Genomic DNA, 25,301 nt, shown 5'->3' on the forward strand with positions numbered 1-25,301 from the left:
CCTATATGAAACCTCAAACTATCAAGCTGGAGAAAAATAATAATCTCAAGGGGAAAAAAAAAAGTTTAACCCAGGTACATGCTAGAAACAGTGTCCTAGGTGGCCTCTCCAAGTAGTCACACATTCTAAATAACTATATTTCAAGATAACAAGGGTTTAGATTCTGATGCTTCCCAAAATTCACATGGAAACAGGAAAAGAGTATACTAGGACAAAGCTGTGTATTTGCATGTCATGTCATTTTCCCCTCACTATAGGTTTTACTTCCTTTGTTTTCTCTGGCACTCTCAGTGATCACCCGTTTTAGACTGTTGCTATATGCAATTTCTCTCAATAAAAAAGAAGGCGATTCTTAAGCAACTTCTGCCCATAAGAAACTGCTGGGGGAGGGGAGAGTAATTTACCACCAATGGAACATCGTCGAGCGATTTCCCAGAATACTAAGCCCATTGCATAGATGTCAGCACGTTTGAAGGATTCAAAATGTTTCATATTTATGGAATCATCTAGAACTTCAGGGGCCATGTACCTAAAAAAGAAGTCAACATTTTATTTTATTTAATGTTAGCCACATTATTTTTGAACTGTTTCATAAATTTTCTTTTACTCCTAAGAGTTAAAAAAAACAAAAACAAATATTAACTTCAAGGGTATTCCCCCTTTAGCGTGATTCTGTTTTTAAAAATAGTTCATAATTTCTATAAAAAATTTCTCAAAATACATAAAGTACAAAGTAAAAAAACATCCCCTTGCTGCCAATGTTAACATTTTGACGAGCATTTCAGACATCTCTCTATACATACAATATACATAACTGAGATCATATTAGACACAAGAAAAATATTAAATATCCACATTGGCTTGCAACTTAATGATGTCAACTAAATCCCATGAAATGCTGAAACAGCAGTTTCATGTTATTTGCCTTATAATTGGTTCCCAATGGAAGATGCATATATAACAATTATGACTGTTACAAATGTCCTAATGTACACCACCTGCTTTGTCATGTACTATGCAGAGACTATACACACACACTCACTTTTTTTTCTTTAGGCACTAAATAATCTAGAAGTCTTCTCACTAAATCGGGATGAAAGGAAGGTCAGGAACATAGTCCAGAGAACAAAGTAATAGATACAAATGAACGCCAGTCCTCATACTAATGCTACATTACAGGGTTCTAAAGCTTCAAAAACTCTAAGGTTACAGGTCAGGACCCACAAAGACCTGAACCAACCATCATCAAGGATTCCCTTAGCTAGGTCAGAGTTCTGAAAGTCCCCAGTGAATCCAGAAATCATAAATACAATTTATATGGACTAAAGCTGTTGGTTCTCTCCAAGGCCAAGGAAGTAGTTTTAAAGAAATGCTGTGACAACATGATGTGATAAGGGCTTTGGGATCAGAAATGCACAGTTCAAAACTCAGTTCTTCAGCCCACCATCTATATGAAGTTTAGCCACATTACTTAACCTCCACAAGGTGGTCTCCTTATCTGTAAATTAAGGGTAATGACACCTACACCTAATTAGCTTCTTTTGAGGACTCATGGATTCAACAATATTTATTGAGAATACACCATGTATTAGCCACTGTGATGGATGCTGGTAAATCAAGGCTGCTCTCAAGCAGCTTGCAATCCAATGGAATATACAGACAAATAAATGGACAGTTACAACATAATGTGGTAAAAGTGCCTCAATGATCCAAGTTCAGTACGCTATGAGAGGCCTTGGCAGGAACACCTACGAGGCTTAAGGACCAGAAAAGGCTTCCTATGAGAAAGGAAGGGTGAGTATGAGTTAGGGCAGTAGTAAGGAAAAATATGGTTTAGGATACAGCACACGAAAAAGTTCTATTTCAGAAACTGAAAGTATGAAAATAGTTGAAGCTAACTATAGCATAACATTTGAGGAGTGCATTAAATAAAGTGATGTATGTAAAAGACCCATTAAGATGATTGGCATATAGTAGGCACCCTATAAATGTTAGTTACTATTGTTATTATAATTAATACAACTAATAATAACATTTTCTGGAAGGGCCACCTTTCATCAGCCTTGGCTGACGAAGAAGTAACCTTGGCTTCAAAGAAGGCAAGACCATGAGATCTTCTACCTGTGGGCAATCTAATAAAGTACAAATCTGAGTTTCAGAAGATGTGTATATGCAAATGAAGAGGAGGAAAAAAGGTTGATTTTAGAAGATATTAAAATACTATTTATAGGGCCGGCCCGGTGGCGCACTGCTACAGTGCGCCGCTTGGGAGTGTGGCAGCGCTCCCGCCGAGGGTTCAGATCCCACATACAGACCGGTTCCCGCTCACTGGCTGAGCGAGGTGCGGGTGCAACACTGAGGGTTGCGATCCGTTGCCGGACACGAAAAAAGACAAAAAAGGAAAAAAAAATACTATTTACATACAAATGTAAAATACCTTTTTGTTCCCACTCTGTGGTTTGGAGCAATATCAATTGTATCTGTGGCCGAATCATGTCTTACTGCCAGTCCTAAGTCTGCAATACAGCAAGTTCCATTCTTCTTTACCAAGATATTCTTTGATTTCAAATCTCTGTGAGCAATGGCAGGTTTTCCTAAAGAATCAAAAATTGAATGTGATTGCTTAAAAGGTAATACCAATCAGTACTCTCACCTTTAGGTTCAAAAGCCTTTCCTCCTGGTCCCAGTATCAAAGCATTTCAGTCACATCACCTGCAATACCTAGGCCATTACTAAACAAACTCAAGTGAATCACTATATTAAAAGTTACTGAAATAATATTTCTTTAGAAAATGGAGAAAATAAGATGCTCCAAAAGATGATGTTCAAACAACATAAGCCAAACGACTCGAAGATTGGGTCATAAAATGTTATTGGTTTGTCTATTGGCACTTTTTGAATTCTTTATAAGAACCCAAGTCACAGATTGATATTCCAGCCCAGGAACCAAACATATAGATCACTTCCCTTTCCTATCAACTAGAAGGTACTGAGTAGTAAATGTATTAAAATCTTTAACACTAACCACTGGAAAAGTGCTATTAAAAAATAATAATTACAGTGTGAAAAGTTGGAACCCCACACACTGCTGGTAGAAATGTAAAATGGTTCAGGAACTTTGGAAAAATGGTCTGGCAGTTCCTCAAACCATTAAATAGAGTTATGGTATGATGTAGTAATTAAACTCCTATGTATATAGCCAAGACAACTGAAAACATACATCCACGTAAAAACTTGTGGACAAATGATCATTGCAGCTTTATTCACAATAGCCATAAGTGGAAACAACCCAAATTTCCATCAGCTAATGACTGGATACACAAAATGTGGTATATCCACACATGGGATATTACTCAGCCATAAAAAGGAATGAAGTACTGATACATGTCACGACATAAGTAAAAGAAGCCAGTCACAAAAGACCACATATTGTATGATTCCATTTATATGAAATGTCCAGAATAAGCAAATCTATAGAGAAAGATAGCAGATTAGTGGTTGCCTAGGGCTAAGGAGTTTGGGGGATTGGAGGGGACATGATTATTAATAGTTATAGAGTTTCTTTTTCGAGTGATGAAAATGTTCTAAAATTGTGGTTATGGATGTACAAATCTGTTAATATTCTAAAAACCACTGAGTCATACACTTTAGGTGAATTGTATGATATGTGAATAAATAATCAACAAAACTGTTATAATCAGCAATAATAATAGTTAAAAAGTGGTGCTGGCTAATATGTGAACTAGCACATGTGGAATAAAATATGAAGTGGGGAAGCCATTGCATAGCAAATGGATAATCGTTAGAACAGAGGTATATTGGCATCTGATATCCTTCATGGCACAAATACCACAGCATAAAAATTTCATAACTAAAAATTGCATTTAATTTTTCAACTGCAAAACTATCTTATGCAATCTTCTTATCTCACGACCAAATGTAAAGAGTACTACAAAAAGTTTGTGAAGGAACTAAAAGATAATACGAATGTTTCTGTGAACTTTTTGAAGTACCCTTGTATAATTATTAGATAACCAGATATTATTTATATAGCATGCTGATGTTTACAAAGCACTTTCACATTTCATTTGATACTACACATAAAAATACATTCTTAGACTTGAATTCTAAAGCTGAAATCCTCAAAAGTCATAAGCAAGACTGAATGCTACTTTCAAGAACTCACAAAAATATCAGTGTCGTTACGACAAGAGAATCTCTAAACAAATTCCCAGTTTCCTAACTGTATCTGAGATCTTCAACAGAAAGATGAAATGTTCTCATCTAAAAAATTCATTTTAAATATCTCTAGTTAAGCTGACTTCTATTTTCTGAATGAACATTAATTAGATTCATGGGAATTCAAAGCTTAAATAAGAGAACTGCTTAAAGAGCTACCTTGGGTACCAACAATCTCCATGTGAAGATGGGCAAGACCGCTTGCTGTGGAAAGAGCAAGTTTTATCATTCCTTCCACAGTAACTGTATATCTGTTCAAGTAATCAAAAAGGGATCCATGCTCATGATAATCTGACACCAACCAGAGCTGAGTCCATGTGCCATTGTCTGAAAAATAGAATAACAATGTTTCAGTTGGGCCCTAGGCCATTTATGAAAGTTTTCACATTTTGCTCTCAATCCTGAATTACACAACTGCAACATCATGCCACCTAAAATTTGTATGTATTTCCCGCCCATTTCCTTATATATTCAGTTTGTCTTTTACATATGTAAATGGATACATTTTACATATGTATCCTTCAGATTCTCAGAGTAAAGTTCCCTATTCTTGAGATAAGGCAAGGATAATTAATCCCATCTAAGAGACAAGGAATTGTAGTTCAAAGATGATGATTTTCTTGAGTCTACACAGATGTAGTTAGTAGCAGAGCTGGGACTCTTGAGTGCCTAGAAAAATGCTTGGGTCAAGTTAAGTGCTCAGTGGCTGTTTCTGGAAGTAGAGAAGGAAAAAAAGGAGGCCAACAGAGAGGTTGAGAGGGAGATAAGAAGCACTTGGAGCCCAATATGGCCACAGCAGGAATGGAAAAGTATGGACAAAACTGAAAGTGAGCTTCAATGAGAAATGACAGCTTTAGGCAGACTGTATATAGACAAGATGAGTATGATTTTAAGGTTGCTAGCTTAGAAAAACAAAAAAGTAGTACCTATGACACATGGGGACGCTGAGATGGGAATTGAAATGTCAGGAGAAGAAAAAGCTGGAAAAGCAGGGACTGAACCCAGTCTTACACAAGGTGATTTTGAACCTAAACAACCAGGAACTTGGGTTCCAAAAGTTCTATTGTAAGCTGATACATGAATTTGAAATATGTTTTCTAATAAGAATAATGATAAAGATACAGGTTGAGTATCCCTTAACTGAAATGCTTAAAACCAGAAGTCTTTCAGATTTTGGATCCTTTCAGATTTCGGAATATTTGCATTACACTTATCAGTTGAGCATTCTGAAAATCTGAAACCCTCCAATGAGCACTTCCTTTGAGTGTCATTTAGGCACTCACTAAGCATTTCAGATTTTCAGATTTGGGATGCTCAACCTGTACTGGCTAAGTTCCTAGACTAGACTGGTAGACAAAAGACTGTTTAACCTAGAAATAGCTGGAAAACCATATATTTAATTAAATCATGAAGGGAAAAAAAAGCATTACAACATTACATTAGGAGGCAGCACCATTCAGTAAAAGACACACACTTGGAGTCATTGTGACCTGGGTTGGAATCCAGGGCCTGCCTGTTGTTGATTACGTGACCTCAGACGAGTTTTTTAACCAGCAAGGCTCTGCTTCTTCTTTTATACAACAAGAATAATATCTTACTTTGTAAGACTGTTAAGAAGATTGAAAAAACATAATACTGTAGTTTTTTTTAAAAAAAGCAAGTAGTACAGTGCCTGGCACACGAGAACTTAAAATGTGCTGTTTCTTTCCCTACTAGTTGTAAAACAAAAGAAAAAAACCCAAACTGACATAAAACAACTTCTATATTTTGAAGGTTGTTACTTAAGCAACTCTGATTAGAAGAAATTAAGGAAGGAGATGGGAACTTTTCAGAAGATTCTGGAGAGGATTTCTGATTACTTTCAAAATGACAGAGATTTTTGATACTAGCTCCTTATTAACTTGTTTTTCATAAACTTTGTAAACTGATTCTGTCCAAAGTTGTACCTTTTCTTTTCCTTGATATAGGTAAATCACTAGCTTATTTGCATTCCTATTAACCACAACTGAATTTTGAAAGGCTCACAAATACAAGGAATAAAGAGGAACACAGGCAGATGGAAGAGATTTTCTGAGGTAACTGACAAGAGAGGCAGAAAGAAGGTTATGTAAGAGGTCATGCACATAAGGGGCTGTCTGAGGTGGAATTAACTAAATCAGGAGGATGAAGATAAAGGAAAAAAGAATGGGGGTGGAGGGGCTTGGTTCTGAGCAAAGTCCATTAACCCCTGACAAAGAAAAAAGAAGGGAGATAGGGAAGAGCCAGAAAGGTCAGCTAGTTCCCATGGTGACCACCAGATGACAGCATCAGCTAGTTTCTGCTTGAACAAATGGGATGAGAAAGCTCAGTGCACCAGCATTTTGTGTCCTTGTGTCTGCAACTTTGAACATGCTTAACACAGGCCCTGGGTGAGGTTTAAGCTTCAAAATGCAAATTTGAGAGTCCAGCTAGTTTCTGCTTGAACAAATGGGATGAGAAAGCTCAGTGCACCAGCATTTTGTGTCCTTGTGTCTGCAACATTGAACATGCTTAACACAGGCCCTGGGTGAGGTTTAAGCTTCAAAATGCAAATTTGAGAGTCACCACAATGGTAGACCATAGGTTTAAAACTATAAATATTGTAAGTTCTTTCAGGAAGCAATTACTATTTGTAGAATTAGAAACTCCATATGAATCAAAAAGAGTAAGAGTTTGAGAAAACAAAGACAACTATTAAGAAATAAGAATAAACAAAGAAAAGTCTAGGGTCACAGAACATAATAAAGAAAAGATGTTTTAAGAGTTGGGGGAGGAGCAAAATGGTGTCAAAGGCCAAAGAAAATGAGAACTAAGGATTTGGTCAGACTGTGATTATTGCGTTAGGTAATTTGTTCTGTTTTTAAATTAAGTAATAGTGAATTTCTAATAGCCACTGATAACTGCTGCCTACATCCATCATTGCCCTCCCTGTCATAATCAAACCTTACATGCCTCCTGATGTGATGCAACAGGCAGCGTAAACAGAACTAGTATGTACTGGGGGGAAACCAATAAAACCTCAATCAGAATCAGCCTCTAAATCTAACCACCAGTTTTCAGACAATACAGAGGAGCAAGTTAAATGACGCTATGGGAATTCAATTAGCAAAATCCAGAATATGATAAGCCCTACAGGACAACAATCCAGTGTCTTCAACAAACAAACTGCAAGAAGAAAAAAAAAGATGAAGGAGGAACCTAAAGATTTTATAGGACACAAGAGAAATATCAACCAAATGCAGTGTGTGGACTTAGGATCCTAATATGAATAAACAGCAGAATAGGAGACAATTGCAGAAATTTGAACCCAACTGGCTATTTGATGGCATTTTAAAAATTAACAATGGTAGTATGGTTGTTTCATAAAAAAAGATTCCTCATCATTTAAAGATACAAATTGAAAATGTTTATGCATGAAAAGATATGTTATCTGGGATTAGCTTCAAATAATTCAGTTAGGGCAAAGTAGGTGGGATCAGAGATCAATTATGACTGCCAATGAGCTGATAATTGAAGCTGGATGAGGGGGATCATTACAATATTCTCTACTTTTCTATATATTAGAAATTTTCTATAAATAAAAGCTAAAAAAAAGCAATACATGTTTGTTATTAATAAATTTAAAAATACAGAGAAGCAAAAGAAAAAATCATAAAAATCACCTACAATCACCAACTGGGATTAAACAATGTTAGTATTTTGAAGAAATGAATACTGCTGAAGAAAATGGGACAAAAGGGAAGGAAAAAGATGACTGCACGTCTGGTCAAGCTAAAAAAGATAATGATAGCATTTTTTTAAAAAAATAGGAAAGCTGGAAATTAAATTTGATTCAGGGTGGGGAGGATGAGAGTTCTGTTGTAATCCAAGTCTCTGAAAGAGCTGTAAAAGTAGGAATTGTGGGCATAAAGATATTAGTTGAAGCCAAGAAAAGAGACAAAACTTGGTCTGAGCTCATTCTAAAAAATAGGAAAGCTGGAAATTAAATTTGATTCAGGGTGGGGAGGATGAGAGTTCTGTTGTAATCCAAGTCTCTGACAGAGCTGTAAAAGTAGGAAGTGTGGGCATAAAGATATTAGTTGAAGCCAAGAAAAGAGACAAAACTTGGTCTGAGCTCATTCTGAGTCCCCGCTGAGCTCATCCACAGTCCCCACTCATCCTGCCTCTGCACTGACCCGGCTTCCCTGCTTCTGCAGCATCCGATCTGACTCTGGGCCTCAGGCACCTGCACTACAGGCAAGAAAGTGTCCACATAGTTACCAATGGCGAGGTGGTTGTGGAGAAACCATTTCTCTATTTAACTGAGTTTACTTAAAAGGTTAATCTATTTAGCCCCTGGCAACTCAGAACGTAGAGTACACTAAGAAATTATTTTTATTCCCCCCATAAAGAAAGTCATTAGTCTATATATTGAAATGCCCTACTGGTCAGGAAAAGATTAAAGGAAACAGATAACTAAGTGGTAACCTCAAAATTTTGAGCAACCAGAGTTTATAAATTTTTTCCTTTATTATAACTATACTCAATAATTAACGGCCCAAGTACTAAAATAACAAATGTACATGGCTTTTTTTTAATAACTCTATTACATTTTATAAAACAATCAGATATTTAGAAACCTGTTGTCAAGAGTCAAGAAAATCTTTAAGAAGTCCCTGTTTCTAAAAGTTTCTAATATTGTATTTGACAGTGTAGTGGATCTAATCTATATGAAAACAAAAAACCTCTATTTCTCATCAAATTTGACAATGTTTATAGTAGCCATTATCTGTAAAAAAGCTTAAATGTATTTTGTGATACTCAACGTAAGGAAAAGCAAATGTTACTGACCTTTATTGTCTGCTGCTATAAATCCCAAGATGTTTTCATGTCGTAACATTACGGTTTGATAAATTTCTGCCTCACGGAACCATGAACGTTCTTCTCTAGAGGAGAATATCTTAACAGCAACTTCTTCTCCCCTCCACTTTCCTCGCCAAACTTCTCCAAACCGACCTTTGCCAATGCTTTCTTGTAACACAATAGTTCTTGCAATTGTTCTTTGAACAAGCAACGGTAAACCTAAAGATAAAAATAAATAGTATTCAACACACTCAACATTATGTGTTTCAAATACCATGACAGGCACTAAAGAGTAACCCAGAAAAGTATTACTCTGTAAGCTCTACCTTTAAGGAATTTACAATCTCACTGGGGAGATACAGACTACATTCGCAAAAAATAATAATAATAATTAATGAATAAATAAAAATAAGACAATAAATACAATAAAAGAATTAAGAAACTCCTGCCTAGAGGGTCAAGGTAGGCTTTGTACATTAAGTTGAATTTTGACTGTGCTTTATAGAAGGGATAGGACAAAAGGCTAAGAGAAAAGGAAATAAGATGGTTAGGTAGAAAGAACATGCAAAGCAAAGGCAGAAGGAGGAAATGCATGATACATTTTTAGGGAACCAGCTTGGATAATCAGAGAGGATATACAAGAGCACTTCAGAAAGTTCTTGGAAATATTTGTGTCATCTTTTAATTCTGTTAGTTTCCACCAACTTTTTGAAGTACCCTTGTATGTGGCAAGGCAGTGAAATAGAAGGTAAGCTGTCACCAGAAAATGAACAGTACTGAATGCCAGGCTTGCCAGGCTCAAGATGAAGATGATCAATGAGAGCTATAGGTAAAAGAGGAACCACTACTGGGGTGGGGTGGGGGGAGAAAAAGCCATGAATGGTGGCAGGGGAGGGTAATTTTAAAATACTAGAATCTGGTAAGAGTCTTACTAACAGGAGGAGAAAAAGATAACACAAGAAACACAGAAGTAAATTCTGGCATAATTTTTAATAAATCAGTAATTATCACAGAAACCATTTCAAGGCATGCAACTTACTTGCTGGCAACTGGCTATCTAAGCAACACTATTATCTTAAAGAACAATGCCAAGGAATTTACCTTAATAATGGGGCATTTATGTTTTTCACTAATTGAACTCATCTTACTCTAAAATAAATATTTTTAAATATTGTCTTATTTCATTTAAAAGGATGTACTAACTACCTACATTTAAGTCACACTATATTTGGAATAATCACTTATTATATCCCCCATCCACTAAGGAATTATTTTAAATTTTATAAAATACCAGTGTATATCATATTCTACATTAGTATTTTATTTACACAATTTATGTACACATAAATGTGTTATTTATCATCTATATTCAAAGCTGCTTGCTAGATCTAATTAACCCAATGATGGTAAAGAAATTATCTGCTCTCTTTGGTTCCCTAATGTAAAATGCTTATAAATCCAAATGTTAAGTCTTTAAAACAACTGGAAGCTCTTCTCATCTTTAAGTTTCTCAAATGGGTCCTTTCTTACCCTTGCTCTACCCTCCCTACCTCCTGCAAATAGTTAGCAGTCTAATTATAAACTATTGTTTTTATGTTTATAAGGAGACTACTAGATAAAAATAGGTCTGTGAAAAACCCTTGTTTAAATCAAGGAGCTCTTTTGTACTAAGAATAATCAATTCCTAACTATGTTGTTTAGTATAGATACTAAGTTATTAAATTTTCTTAAAGCCTTATATAGTGCCACACCATGTACATAAAGTATACTTTAGAGTTAATTTCTAGAGATTAATCTGGAAGGCAAGCAAGAAAGAAGAAAAAGGAATCACAAATAGGAAGTCTGAAAATGACTGACAGGTTCAGGACTCACGTAAAAGGGATGGTCAAGAAAGGCTAACAGGACAAAGGAAGTTTTTGTCTTCTTCTTCACCACTGAATTTTAGATGCAGAACTAACATTAAAAACCAAATCTAAATTCATCATATCATCTATAATGAGGTTACCATAACCCACATGAATACTTGGGTAGTTTTGAAAAGTAACAATTTTCTTCTAAAGACAAAAATAAACAGGCCTAATTCAGATCTCTATATTTACTGCTTTAAGAAAGGAGAGAAAAAACTGCTTTCTTAAAGCTTTACTTTTTTATTACATGAGAAAAAACTTCAATAGGGAAATAGGATCCCAGCAGCTTCACATGCAGTGAACAATGAATATCTGACTTGAACAACATGCATATTACAAGAGATCATAAGCATGTAAAAGACATGAACAATGGCCTAAGAGACTCACCCTTCCAAAAACTGGCACATATGCACATGCGTACACTCACACACACTTTACAATCTAATTACCATGTGGCTTAAATATGAACACATGTACAACCTGTGATTCAAATTAATACAACAAAAATCAGATTATCTTCAAGGTTAGAGCTTCCAGAACCCAGCTCTTCTTTGTCTTCCCTGAAGTTTCCAAGTTAAAAGTACAGTCTTTGAGAGGTAGAGATAGGGCCTTTCCTCAATTACGGTCATGGAACTGAATAATAAACATGGGAATTTAAAACATAAAATGCTCAGTTTTAACTTTTCCCCAATGAGTGAAAGCAATAAAAAGGGTATTATGGATAGACATTTAACTTATTCACAGGCCTGAGCCCATTGCATAAGGTGGCATTAAGGCTTTATAATTAATAGAAGGGAAACAGATGGCATTTTCTGCTATCATTCAACAGAAGATGCCTGGATAAGTTCAGAAGGAATTCAGCACACAATGAACTATGACAGGGAAAAGAAGCCTTAAATTAAGCTTTATTGTATAATGCAGCAAATTAATACTGTTTGTCAGACTTTTCTTCCAAATGTTTTCTCTATAAGAGTAACCCCTGTCATTTGGACATAACTTTACAACTTACCAAGTGCTTTCATACAAACACCTTGTCTCTTTTGAACTTCACAACAATCCAGCGACATGCACACAGCAGGGTTCACCACTTTCATTTTAAAATGAAATAACTCAAGCATGAGATATAGCTAACTGCCGCAGAGGTAGCAAACAAACAATGTAGACAAATTTTTGCATGGTAAGGCATTAAAAGGATGAAGAGAAACTTTCAGAAAACAGAGAGCTATGGTCCCTGATGGATCTAGAAATATATATAAAATGGAAAAAGAATAATTCCATTCCTTATTTCATGTCTACATCTTAAAAGGTAAACAAATATATTCTTATTCAGAAATCAACTGCCATCCACACAGCAATTCCTTTTAATCTTTTAGGTGGGCTTGTTCCTCTTGAGGTCTAATACATGCCACTGTGCCAAGCAGCACGAGCTGCTTTTATTTCCCCAGGTATAAACGTGGCAAGAAGAGAATAGTCCAAGGGATTAATTCCAAATGATCTGTTGCCACCTTGTTTTTCTGTGACTTTGGTCCTTGCTTATCACTGTTTTGTACCAGGATAATTTCTAGAATGAGTAAAATCTTCTTTGGAAACCATTTGAACTAACTCAAAATCAACGCAAAACCCCAGGAAAACCCTAAAATAACCTCTTCCACCACTCCTGCCCAAAGACTGTCACATCTTCAGTACTCAGGGTGCTCCTCAGTCAAACCTCTCATTGCTTCCCTCCCACCACAGTCTCAGGAGTCCCTAAGGTTGCCTTAAGAGACCTGGGCTCTGGGGCAAGCCTTATGTGTCCCAGTAGCCATGGACAGAGCTCACTTATTGAATATATATGGCCAAATTCTATAGAAAAAGACTTCTGTTCATGAAATCAGTTTCCTCATACTTAAATGAATGAACAAATATTCATACATACCAGTATATATTCATTTCCTTAAAATAAAGAGACATTTGTCATTACATGAACTTTCTGTATCATTAGATGTGATTTTACTACTTCTGCTTTAATGTTCCTTTAATATCACTTGATTATAAAATTAGTAAAATTATCATTATATATGTTTTCAAATCTTCACTTTATCCAGGAATTTTCCCCTTAAAGCTGACTTATATTTTTCAAAGAACAGCATTATCTCATTTAAAAGTCCTAACAAACCACATTAAGTATTTTCAATAATATCTGTCCCATATTTCTGATAAGGAAACAAAAGCATAAAGAGGTAAAATGGTTTTTAACCAAGGTCACAGAGCTAATCAATGACAAAGCTTACACTGGAATCTAGATCTATTGATTACTAGCCAAGTATCAAATTCCAAAATTGTAAGGGATAGGGGTGTTCCTCTCTCAGTATCCTTTCAAACCACCTGCAAGAAAAAGTAAAACATAATTCCCCTTCAGTATAAACATGAAGCATTGCTATGCCAAAATCCAGCTTGGGATGATTCTGACAATTAGCCAGTCTATTTCTGTCCCACAGAAATCAACAAGCAGAATTGAGAAAAGGGGCCATAATTCCACACAGATGTATTAAACAACAAGTTGGTTAGAATTTTTTTCTGAAGTGAGAAAATAAGAATTTATTAGTTTAATAACAAACCAGGTCTGAGCTAAAGACAGCAATTTCATATAATGTTAAGAAAGCAAATAACCTTCACAAGTCCAAATACATTTCTGACATGCCTGCTTTAAAATATAAAAATAAAGCTGCTAAACAATTCTGAATAGAATGGGCACCTGCAGTTCATCTGTACATCTTTGAACTTCAGCCTCATCTATATGAGAATTGTCCTTAACCTTTCTACCTCAGTCAGGAGAAGCAAATGAGATCACATAGGTGAGAATGCGTTGAAATTTATAAACTGTGGAGCTACCCTGCTGACTTATTGCAACAGTAAGTTCCAATCTGTCTGTACTAAACTAACAACAGTCAGATATAGACCAAGCTTAAAGACCTTTATTAGGTTCAGACCTGGAATACTGTTCATACTATCACAAGTTTTAACAAACTAAGCCAACTAATAAAATAAACACCAAAGTTAATTTTTAAAAGACTTCTTAGGAAAAAGGAGAAACAATTACATTACCTGATCCAGAACCCGATGTTGTCATATCATAAATTAAATCTTTTAATGTAGTACCCTCTGAAATAAAAGGGCGATCTAACGAAGGATCCTCTTCATTTGGCACTCGATGGTGAATGACAGTGCGATTATGGCAGATATAGACCATCAGCATGAGTGAGATGCAGACGAAGCAGACTGGTCCAGCAATGACAGCTGCCAGTTCAACGGGACCAAGGCCAGGTGATGGCTTTACTGAAAAAGGGCCTCAAGTGAAATAAACAACAAACACTGTAGGTGACACCCACATTATCCTAGTCTTCCACAATTCCTGCAGTTGGCCATTGCCACTACTTATTCAAAGAGCCTCACACAGAAGCTCACAGGGCTCTAACTCAGAACAAATGGATCGGTCAGTCTTCTCCCAGAACTCTCCTTTTATGGTCATCAGCTCTGTCAGCACCCACTTACTCTTCTTGTGTACTCCAGCCATCATCTAATCACAAGGCCAGCCACCACCAATATCCTAGCACCTCCCCACTTATTACCTTAAGTCACTAATAAAGGAACCAGTAATCTGGAAAGTACTTTAGGCTTCTTATTCCAAGGCCAGTACATACTCATAGCAGGAAGAAAAATGTATAAATACAGGTAGGCAAAAAGTGAAAACTAAACATAAAAAATAACTATAGCCTTGCCCCTCCAAAACAACTGACATTTTAGCATATATATCTCCACAGATTTTTTTCAGGCAAAATATATTCTTTTTTTTTTCTTAATAGAGTTTACATATTTACTTTCTAGTCTGTTTTAACCACCTGGACTTTTAATTCCAGAACATTTATTTTCTTATAATCTCTTTTAATAATTAATACTTTGAGTTGTTTCAGAACCATATTTTTATTTATTTATTTATTTATTTATTTATTTATTTATTTTTGGGAGCGCCACAGTGCTCCCAGCGCCGCACTCTCCTGAGTGAGCCACGGGGTCGGCCTTCAGAATCATATTAATTACAATTATTTTGACATTCATCTTGAGCCTTATGGGTTCACTGCTCACCACCATTTTTTTCATATCACATCTTTCCCATTCTTGAGATGTTCATTTGGACTGATTTCTTTTTTTTTTTTTTTGTCTTTTTTCGTGTCCGGCAACGGATTGCAACCCTCAGTGTTGCGCCCGTACCGGACCAGGACCGGCAACGGAATCGCAAACCTCCGTGTCGCATCCGCACCTCGCTCAGCCAGTGAGCGGGAACCGGTCTGTATGTGGGATCCGAACCCTCGGCGGGAGCGCCACCACGCTCCCAAGCAGCGCACTGTAGCAGTGCGCCACCGGGCCGGCCCCTGGACTGATTTCTTATCATATAGAACCCTATTTCTAATAATTTCATCAGGAATAAATACATAGGTCCTTGTTCACTAAATACTTAATTACTAAAGATGGCTGTTGCCTTTGTATGTGAAAAATCTTGGCTTATTTCAAGGATTTTGGGTGACAATCAATAAGTAATGTTCCAATGCTCTCTGATAATTAAAAAAGTAGAAAATCTGAACATTTATTTTCCTTTTATAGGCAATAAATGCTTTACGTGTCCTCAATGCTTATATGATTTTTTTTGTTCTTGAATCTGACATTTTTCTAATTACATGTCTTTGGGTATTTTTTTCATTAATTTTACCAGATAGTCTTCTCTCTTCTGTCTGCTCTCATGCCTTTTTCTAGAATTCTAATAAGTTTATTGGATCATCTGGATCTGTCTTTTGTATCTCCTAATTTGCTCAACAATTATCATTTTCTCTGAATTATAACACAATTTCTTAAGCTTGTGCCTTAAGCTTGTATAAAGCTTGACTATAAAATTACAGTATCCAGTCTGCTGTTCACTCTCAATACTGCATTTTTAAAAACATTCATCAATTGGAGCTTTTCATCTGAATCTTTAACAACTGTGTGAAAGATTCTCACTTCATAATGAACAACTGAAAATAGACCTTAGACTGAAAGTTCTACACTATCACATGGTAAACCTACTGCATAGGATGACATCTACTCTAATTTATCTAGTTCAGTCTACTTCTTTTGAAGCACTTAATCTTTTTACTTGGTAATTTTTTGCTGTTTGCTTATCCTGGAGTTGAAAATGAGGAGTTTATGCATGTTTACTATTAGAAATGAGGTGACTTATTTACGGTTTTATAAATCTCTATTCAGATATTTTAAGCTCAAACAATGGATATGGGATATTTGGGGGTTATCATTTTCTTTGCCATATTAGAACAGCAGATGCCTACATAAAAGTCACAAAGAAATTACAGTCTGACAAAGCCTTACCAAAGGGAGCTTCCCCGTCATGCTAAGACTAGGTGGAAGGCTGCCTCCTGTCTGTAACTGGTAGGTCTGGCCTTTTTCCTATGAGCTACACTAGTGCTTCCTACTTTAATGAGCATGAGGCCTGGACAAAATCTGAGTGGAAAGTGAGCACAGTGGTCTGTTCCATCAGGAATAAATACATAGGTCCTTGTTCACTAAATACTTAATTACTAAAGATGGCTGTTGCCTTTGTATGTGAAAAATCTTGGCTTATTTCAAGGATTTTGGGTGACAATCAATAAGTAATGTTCCAATGCTCTCTGATAATTAAAAAAGTAGAAAATCTGAACACTTATTTTCCTTTTATAGGCAATAAATGCTTTACGTGTCCTCAATGCTTATATGATTTTTTTTGTTCTTGAATCTGACATTTTTCTAATTACATGTCTTTGGGTATTTTTTTCATTAATTTTACCAGATAGTCTTCTCTCTTCTGTCTGCTCTCATGCCTTTTTCTAGAATTCTAATAAGTTTATTGGATCATCTGGATCTGTCTTTTGTATCTCCTAATTTGCTCAACAATTATCATTTTCTCTGAATTATAACACAATTTCTTAAGCTTGTGCCTTAAGCTTGTATAAAGCTTGACTATAAAATTACAGTATCCAGTCTGCTGTTCACTCTCAATACTGCATTTTTAAAAACATTCATCAATTGGAGCTTTTCATCTGAATCTTTAACAACTGTGTGAAAGATTCTCACTTCATAATGAACAACTGAAAATAGACCTTAGACTGAAAGTTCTACACTATCACATGGTAAACCTACTGCATAGGATGACATCTACTCTAATTTATCTAGTTCAGTCTACTTCTTTTGAAGCACTTAATCTTTTTACTTGGTAATTTTTTGCTGTTTGCTTATCCTGGAGTTGAAAATGAGGAGTTTATACATGTTTACTATTAGAAATGAGGTGACTTATTTAAGGTTTTATAAATCTCTATTCAGATATTTTAAGCTCAAACAATGGATATGGGATATTTGGGGGTTATCATTTTCTTTGCCATATTAGAACAGCAGATGCCTACATAAAAGTCACAAAGAAATTACAGTCTGACAAAGCCTTACCAAAGGGAGCTTCCCCGTCATGCTAAGACTAGGTGGAAGGCTGCCTCCTGTCTGTAACTGGTAGGTCTGGCCTTTTTCCTATGAGCTACACTAGTGCTTCCTACTTTAATGAGCATGAGGCCTGGACAAAATCTGAGTGGAAAGTGAGCACAGTGGTCTGTTCCTCTGAGCACTAAACCATGTACTTCCTAAAAGAAAACTGAGAGTCTGCCTTATAGCCTAACCTCATCCCCAGCCCTCTTTCTTAAGGTATTGGTGGGATTTTGCCAGAGGTCCTTTCACTTCTTTCTTGTATGGTTACTCATTTCTTCACTAGTCTAGTGTCATCTATACTACAAATTGGAGAAATTCCTCACAAGTGTTGGCATGTAAGTAGCATTCTTCCATTAATTCTACTAGTATTAATATTGGTTTCTCTCATTTTTATATTCCTTTGATTATTACAGTAGTAATTTGGAATATGGGGAAAGTGGTAAAAGAGTTAAATACTCGTACGTGTGCTCAGACTTCCATTTTAAACCATAACCTTAAAATTGATCCTAAGAGTTTATGAAGCCTAATTGCTGGCTCTGTCAGGACATTTTAAAATGTCAACTATGGGTGAAGGACCAAAAATCTCAAAATCATGTGTAATTAATTCATACGTAAAGATCACTCTCTGTTCCCCCTGGTGCAAACCCTGAGAAAGACGTATATCTTCTAGCTAGTATTGGGGTTCTTTCTCAGTGAAGCCAAGCAGACTATACCAGTAACAATACATATATGACTCAACCACATGGGCAACTTCTCTGTTCCCCCTGGTGCAAACCCTGAGAAAGACGTATATCTTCTAGCTAGTATTGGGGTTCTTTATCAGTGAAGCCAAGCAGACTATACCAGTAACAATACATATATGACTCAACCACATGGGCAACCTAGCTACAGAAAAGACTGTAGAAACAAACACTAGCTCCATGTCCACTTGTATCTTCTTGATCTATATGACTCAACTTCAGGAGTGACCTCTTTAGGGAAATCTAATTATCACCAACAACTTTCCATACACACACCTTCAACCATGCTCTCCAATGATGTTAAGTGCTCCCCAAATCACACACTGCTTACCAGATTTTGTTTCCACTCCCCTACAGAACTGTAACCTCCTTGAGGCCAGAGATCTGTTTTAATCATTTCTGTAAATCTGCCACCTAACCTATGCCTGATACATAGAAGCACTGAAAAAATTCTTGTTGAATGAATGACATAATGGGCACTTACATTTCACTGTGGTCTCATGAAGTCACAAAGCACAGACATCCCCTAAAGTCCAATCAAACTTTCCAATTACTTGTTGGCAAGGGAAAAGGAAAAGTCCAGGTGTATGGAATGGCCACCTATGATGAGACCAGGGAGGTCTACTGTATCTAGAAAAGGAGTGGCTAGGCAGACAGGCATGCCACAAGAAAGCTAACTCGCTGTATAGGAAAGGGTTAACTCAGCAGGCCTGAGTTGCTCAAACCCCGCACATTCCCAAGAAAGTTCTGTCTTGAGGACTAGCCTTGGCTGGAAGATGAGCTCTGAGCCTCTGGAATATTTTCCCTGATAAGAATGTTTCTGTATGCCTGAGGCCTTGGGCCACAAGGTACCATTTTGATCAGATAGTTTATGTTAACAGTGTGATATATAGTGAACACCTATATTTGCTGTGGGGGGGTGGAGTCTGAGGAGCTGAGGTCAGTCATGCAGGTGCTGCAAGCCTTTGTGACTGACCTCCAATAAAAACCCTGGACACCAAAGTTCAAGGTGAGCTTCCTTAGTTGGCAACACTTCTCACATGTTGTCACACATCTTTGTTGAGAAAATTAAGACCATCTGTGCTGCTCCACTCGGAGAGGGCAACTAGAAACTTGCACCTGGTTTCTCCTGGACTTGACGCCAGGTTTCTTTTCCTTTTGCTGACTTTAATCTGTATCTTTTCACTGTAATAAACCATAACCATGACTATAACAGCTTTTCTGAGTCCTGTGAGTCCTCCTAGCAAATCATCAAGCCAGAGGGTGGTCCTGGGGACCTGAACTCACTTGCTGAACTCAAATTCAATAATGTCAGGTTCTCCTCAAGCTTCTTCATTGCTGGCTTAATTAGTACACTTATCTATTATCTTTACAGACCAGCAAAGTTTGACCTTGATCATTATGAAAAATGTTTTCTTTCTTCATTGTTTAGCTATTTCACTTAATTCTTCCCAAGGATGAAGGGAACACAAGAAAAGTATAAGAAAGAGACACAATAATAAAGGCTGTTAAAAGACACAGTAGTTATTCATGATGACACTTGTTGGTGATTATAGGTTTCCCTGAGTATAATTTCCTAAGGAGGGATTCTGAACCAGAAATTCATGAACTGGCTATAAGGGGTACATGAATCCCATGGAACTACAGGCCAAAACTTGTATGCATTTGCATTTTCAAGGAGAAAGTCTATAGCTTTAAACAGAACCCACCCAGGGTCTGTGACCCCTAAAAGATTAAAAGTACCACCATAGGAGATTGTCATCATTCTTTCCTGAATCATCTTTACTCATGATTAGTCATTCAACCCATGTTTTCTACGCATTACCTTTATTAGTTGCTCTACCAAAAGCTTAGTATACAAAGATTAATGACCATGGTCCTGGAAGAGCTCCAGTGACTAGTGAGGGAAAACATTACAATACAATGTGGTAACTGCTATATATAAAAAATACTGCCATGAGTACTCTCCGAGTTCTAAGACCATGGGGGCCCCCCTGTGTGCATATGAGATAAGGGCTAAACACTCAGTCTAACAGTTAAGACTTACTTTTGGGTTCCAATTTACATCTCACATTACAAATGCCTAGTAAGGCCACATACTTCTCACCATTATGATAACTGTTCTTCACGACCTTGGTCTTTACACTTATTATCTCTCTGCCTAGTTTATACATCTCTCTGCCTAGTTTAAATACATCCTATCAACTCCCTCTCACCCTTTAAGACCCTATTCAAACAAGGTGTTTTCCATGGGGTGCTCTAAACCTCTCCCCTACGCTTAAGATAGCTGGTAACTCCTTTCAGTATGTTCCCATAGTCCTCTTTGCATACCTTTAGAATAGCACAGATCAATCTATTTATTTACAGTCTGTTGTTAAAGTGTCTCTCATAACCTTAAGAATGGTCAAGTTTATTTTGTTTTTTCACATCTTCGAATCCTGGACCTCCTAGATAGTGATCAGAAAAATATTTCCTATAACAATGTTTCCCAAACAGATATAACAAGAAAGGAAAGGGAATCTAAGAGTTGTGTACAATTTTTTACTAAAAAATATTTTTATTTCAACAATAATCTAAAAGTAATGATAGACATTCTGGATCATGATTAACCACTGTCTAAACAAGCACTGTCACTAGGCTTTCACTGCTGCTTCTTCAAGTGTGTAAAGATCTCTTTCAGGCCAAATGTCCCCATGGCTCACTATACGCAGAACAAAGGTTTCATAATAATTGTAATAGAAAGAGTAAAAAATATAGGGAACCTGAAATTATCAGGGCAAAAAGCAATAAGCCTGGTATATTCAAAAGCCAGTAACAGCCAATACCATATATGCACTTTATCATATGCAAGTCTTATATGGGTCCTATCTTCGTACTACAATTTGCAAAAGTTCATTAGCAGTAAATGTGATTGTAAGTATGTAATCATGTTTTTCCATTCTCACTTTTAGCTATAATTGGTTTAGAAAACCATTTAATGAGGATTTCAATAATATCATAATGTTAACCTTATCTTCCAGTGAACAAAACAGCTGACATCTCATTAAAACTGATATTTGAGGAATGCTTGCTGGCAAGTTTTGGTTAGGTATGAGGCCTCATTATCCTGAACCTACCAACAAAGCATTGAGGTCATTAATACCATCTTGCACAATATTACTGGGAAGAATAGGCACTCATAGCTTTTATTATCACTGAAGTTGAAATACAGAAACAGATTTAAAATGGAATCAGACCTAAGGCTATTTTATTTTTCTTCTGTGAAAGCTAAATATCATCTGTCACACAGACTAATTGCATTGAATTTTTGTTTTTTGTAGTTGTCTTTGTATTTCATTTGCAGATTTGGTTTATAGTGGTAAATGACCCAAAAACACAAGGGTTTTGTATCTAGTTTCATGTCTACACAACGCAAGTAACATCATGGAATGTACACCCTGTACTTTTCCTTTCAAAGGGGTCATTACATTACAGCAAACTTGGAAGTCGGTGCTAAAGGGCTTCTCTTAACTCTTTCAATAAGAACAGATTATTTGACAGATAAAAACACCACAAAAGGGCCGGCCCGGTGGCGCACTGGAGAGTGTGCCGCTTGGGAGTGCGGTGGCGCTCCCGCCAAGGGTTCGGATCCCATGTGGAGACCGGTTCCCGCTCACTGGCTGAGCGCGGTGCAGGTGCAACACCAAGGGTTGCGATCCCGTTGCCGGTCCCCAGTACAGGCGCGACACCGAGGGTTGCGATCCCGTTACCAGTCAGTAAAAAAAAGGACAAAAAGGAAAAAAAAAAAAAAATCACAAAACTTAACCTGGCAAGGATTTATCTCTTGAGGGAATTTAAAAATTCTATCTCACCATTCTAAATCAGTGTCTTGATTGACTACAAGACCGCTGTTATATGATATGGTAAAATAGTTTATGGAAACACTAAAACAGAAATTTTTAAATTCCCATTAACAGAAAATGAGCTTTAATTCCCTCATCTTTAAAATTCAAACTTATTTTATTAACAGATAGATTCGCCCCTGGCTGTCCGCACCCCCCCACACCTTTATTAAACTAGGTTTTTTCTTTGTTTTAATTTTTAAATACATGCACAGGGCAAAATATATCCACTTCCCACTCCACAACACCAGCCCATCAACTTGAATCTTTAATTCTGTAATTATTCATTGAACATCTCTATATGTCAGGTACTATATGGACTATGGAGTATAGGGATGAGTAAGGCAAGGTATTTGCACCTAAGTAGTTCAGTAGGATGAATAAAGCATTAAACAGATCATCAAAATCTAGAGTCTTGTGGAGAATAATCAAAGTGTTTCAACTCTGCTGAGGTAGCAGATATCAAGAAAAAGTTTCACAGGGCATTCAGGTCAAACCTGGAGATTATTTACAATTACCAAGATAGACGAAGGTGAGAAAGCTATCCTGACTGGGTTTGTTTCCTCAGGTGGAAGGAGTTCATTCTCAGTGGCTAGCATCCCAAGTAAGATCATCAAATTTAAATAACTATTCAAGATGCTAACCACAATGATTTCATTTCATTAACAAAATGAACATAACACTTTCCAGACCTATTTCATCACCTGGTTGAGATCCTCAAATGAGATACTCTCATTAACACACTTTGAAGCAGATAGAAATTATTATATAAAAACAGAATTATCACATATGATAAATGACAATGTTCCAAACACAGTTTCTAATGGTAGGGCACTACGGAAACACTCTTACCAAAAGTAATGCCTAAAATTCCACTGTAGAATCTTAGATTGACAGAACCACATAAAACTTTGGAGATCATCTAGTTGTAATTTAGTTCGGTCATTTTATTTAACGAAGAAACAAATACTTAGGGGTACCAAAATGATTCATAATATAACAATATTCTACCTATGTTACAGATGGATATAAATGCCCACTATATTATCACCATGAACACGAATGAAACATATATGGCTATTTTCTGTAATGGTATCCCTATGCTAAGTAACCACGAACTTTAAAGACTCCCAGGTGGACCAATAATACAGCCTCATGTTCAGATCCCTAGAGTTTTAGTTTTCTGCTTGACAGCAAAGATAAGAACAAAACTCCCTGTTTAGTATCTTTCTACTATACTGTTCAGCTATGCTTCCAGGCCCCAATCTCAACCAATAGGCACAGTTTTTGAGAGATGCACTTTTTCCCACACTTTAACATTTCTGAATTCTGGACACACTTTACAATCAATGTCAAAAGAAAACTTCAGCCTTCAGACAGAAAGTTAAGACGTGATAAGTTGTTGCAACCTAAGCATGTGCAAACTTGGCTATGCATAGAAGGTATTATTCATTTAATCATCATTTTAATTACTTGTATTGGTAACTCTCATGCAACTAAAATTGAACTTCAGTTTGATTCTTATTAAAACACTGCACAAAGATTTCACCATGATTCAGCTCTGAAGGGAAAACCTACTATGCTCACCAAAAACTGTCAGTCCCATGCCAGGAAATAACGATTACTAGCAGTGATATTTCCAAACATTTCAAAATAAATCAGAATTTTCAAAGTTTGCAGATGTTGGTGTGATATGAAGGACTGTCAGAAACCAAATATCTAGCACGTCAAATGAAGTGATAACAGTAAAAAGAGATAGCGGGACCCTTGGGGCTATGTCTTCACTGTATTACAGTACCAGGGTGATAAATCCAAGTTGAGATGCTGGTTCTTGTTCCCAACTATCAAGCATTTTCACAGTTGCTTCATTTCAGGATGTCTGGAGGTCACAAATGGAAGCACTATTACTTATACCTAACGTCAGGGCTACCAAGGGTTGATTAACAAGCCCATATATCTGGCTAGAAAAATGGAGAGGTAGACAGCCCGTGTATATGGAACAGACATTGCTATTACCCTTGTTGAAGAAATAAAAATTAGCACCAAAAACCTTTTCTTCCCAGACCTACAGTGACAGTGTCTATACAACTTATCCCTCTTTGTATGCATTCACTTCAATATTCCTTCCTTTTTCAACCCTTGTTATTGGCCCTCTCCATCCTTCCCTCACCCATCTTCAAAATTGAACTTCAGTTTGATTCTTATTAAAACACTGCACAAAGATTTCACCATGATTCAGCTCTGAAGGGAAGACCTACTATGCTCACCAAAAACTGTCAGTCCCATGCCAGGAAATAACGATTACTAGCAGTGATATTTCCAAACATTTCAAAATAAATCAGAATTTTCAAAGTTTGCAGATGTTGGTGTGATATGAAGGACTGTCAGAAACCAAATATCTAGCACGTCAAATGAAGTGATAACAGTAAAAAGAGATAGCAGGACCCTTGGGGCTATGTCTTCACTGTATTACAGTACCAGGGTGATAAATCCAAGTTGAGATGCTGGTTCTTGGTTCCATCTATCAAGCATTTTCACAGTTGCTTCATTTCAGGATGTCTGGAGGTCACAAATGGAAGCACTATTACTTATACCTAACGTCAGGGCTACCAAGGGTTGATTAACAAGCCCATATATCTGGCTAGAAAAATGGAGAGGTAGACAGCCCGTGTATATGGAACAGACATTTCTATTACCCTTGTTGAAGAAATAAAAATTAGCACCAAAAACCTTTTCTTCCCAGACCTACAGTGACAGTGTCTATACAACTTATCCCTCTTTGTATGCATTCACTTCAATATTCCTTCCTTTTTCAACCCTTGTTATTGGCCCTCTCCATCCTTCCCTCACCCATCTTCCCCCAATCCAGAACTCTACTGAAACCTCTCTTTGAAATTCATTGGTGATGCCCTTCTTGTTTAATTCAATGTTCTTTTCAAAATATTACAGGATATGGGATACAGGAACACCTCTTCTTTATTAGTTTATATGACACTACACTTCCCAAACTTAGTTTGCTTTCAGCCCTTTGCTACATCTCAGATCTACATTTCCATACTTCCTGGCCTTTCACCTGTGCTCTAATCTCATATTTTAACTGCCTCCAGGAAACACTCTGCTTGGCTTATCTATTAGTG

The 25,301-nt window shown here is 36.7% G+C and overlaps 1 protein-coding gene across 1 annotated transcript in view; it reads right to left on the reverse strand.

Annotated features, from left to right (window-relative positions):
- TGFBR1 (transforming growth factor, beta receptor 1) overlaps positions 1 to 14,406 on the reverse strand; it is an 18,644-nt gene extending 4,238 nt beyond the window's left edge. Inside the window, exons 1-5 of the mRNA XM_008568786.1 lie at positions 14,091 to 14,406; positions 9,088 to 9,318; positions 4,399 to 4,566; positions 2,438 to 2,594; positions 405 to 529 (exon numbers count right to left, since the gene is read on the reverse strand). Coding sequence (XP_008567008.1) covers positions 405 to 529; positions 2,438 to 2,594; positions 4,399 to 4,566; positions 9,088 to 9,318; positions 14,091 to 14,241 — 832 coding nt within the window. The 5' untranslated portion in view covers positions 14,242 to 14,406. The remainder of the gene's footprint in view (positions 1 to 404; positions 530 to 2,437; positions 2,595 to 4,398; positions 4,567 to 9,087; positions 9,319 to 14,090) is intronic.
- Positions 14,407 to 25,301: the final 10,895 nt, after the last annotated feature.

Source organism: Galeopterus variegatus, unplaced genomic scaffold, assembly GCF_000696425.1.
Source record: "Galeopterus variegatus unplaced genomic scaffold, G_variegatus-3.0.2 Scaffold442, whole genome shotgun sequence".
Classification (NCBI taxonomy): Eukaryota; Metazoa; Chordata; class Mammalia; order Dermoptera; family Cynocephalidae; genus Galeopterus; species Galeopterus variegatus.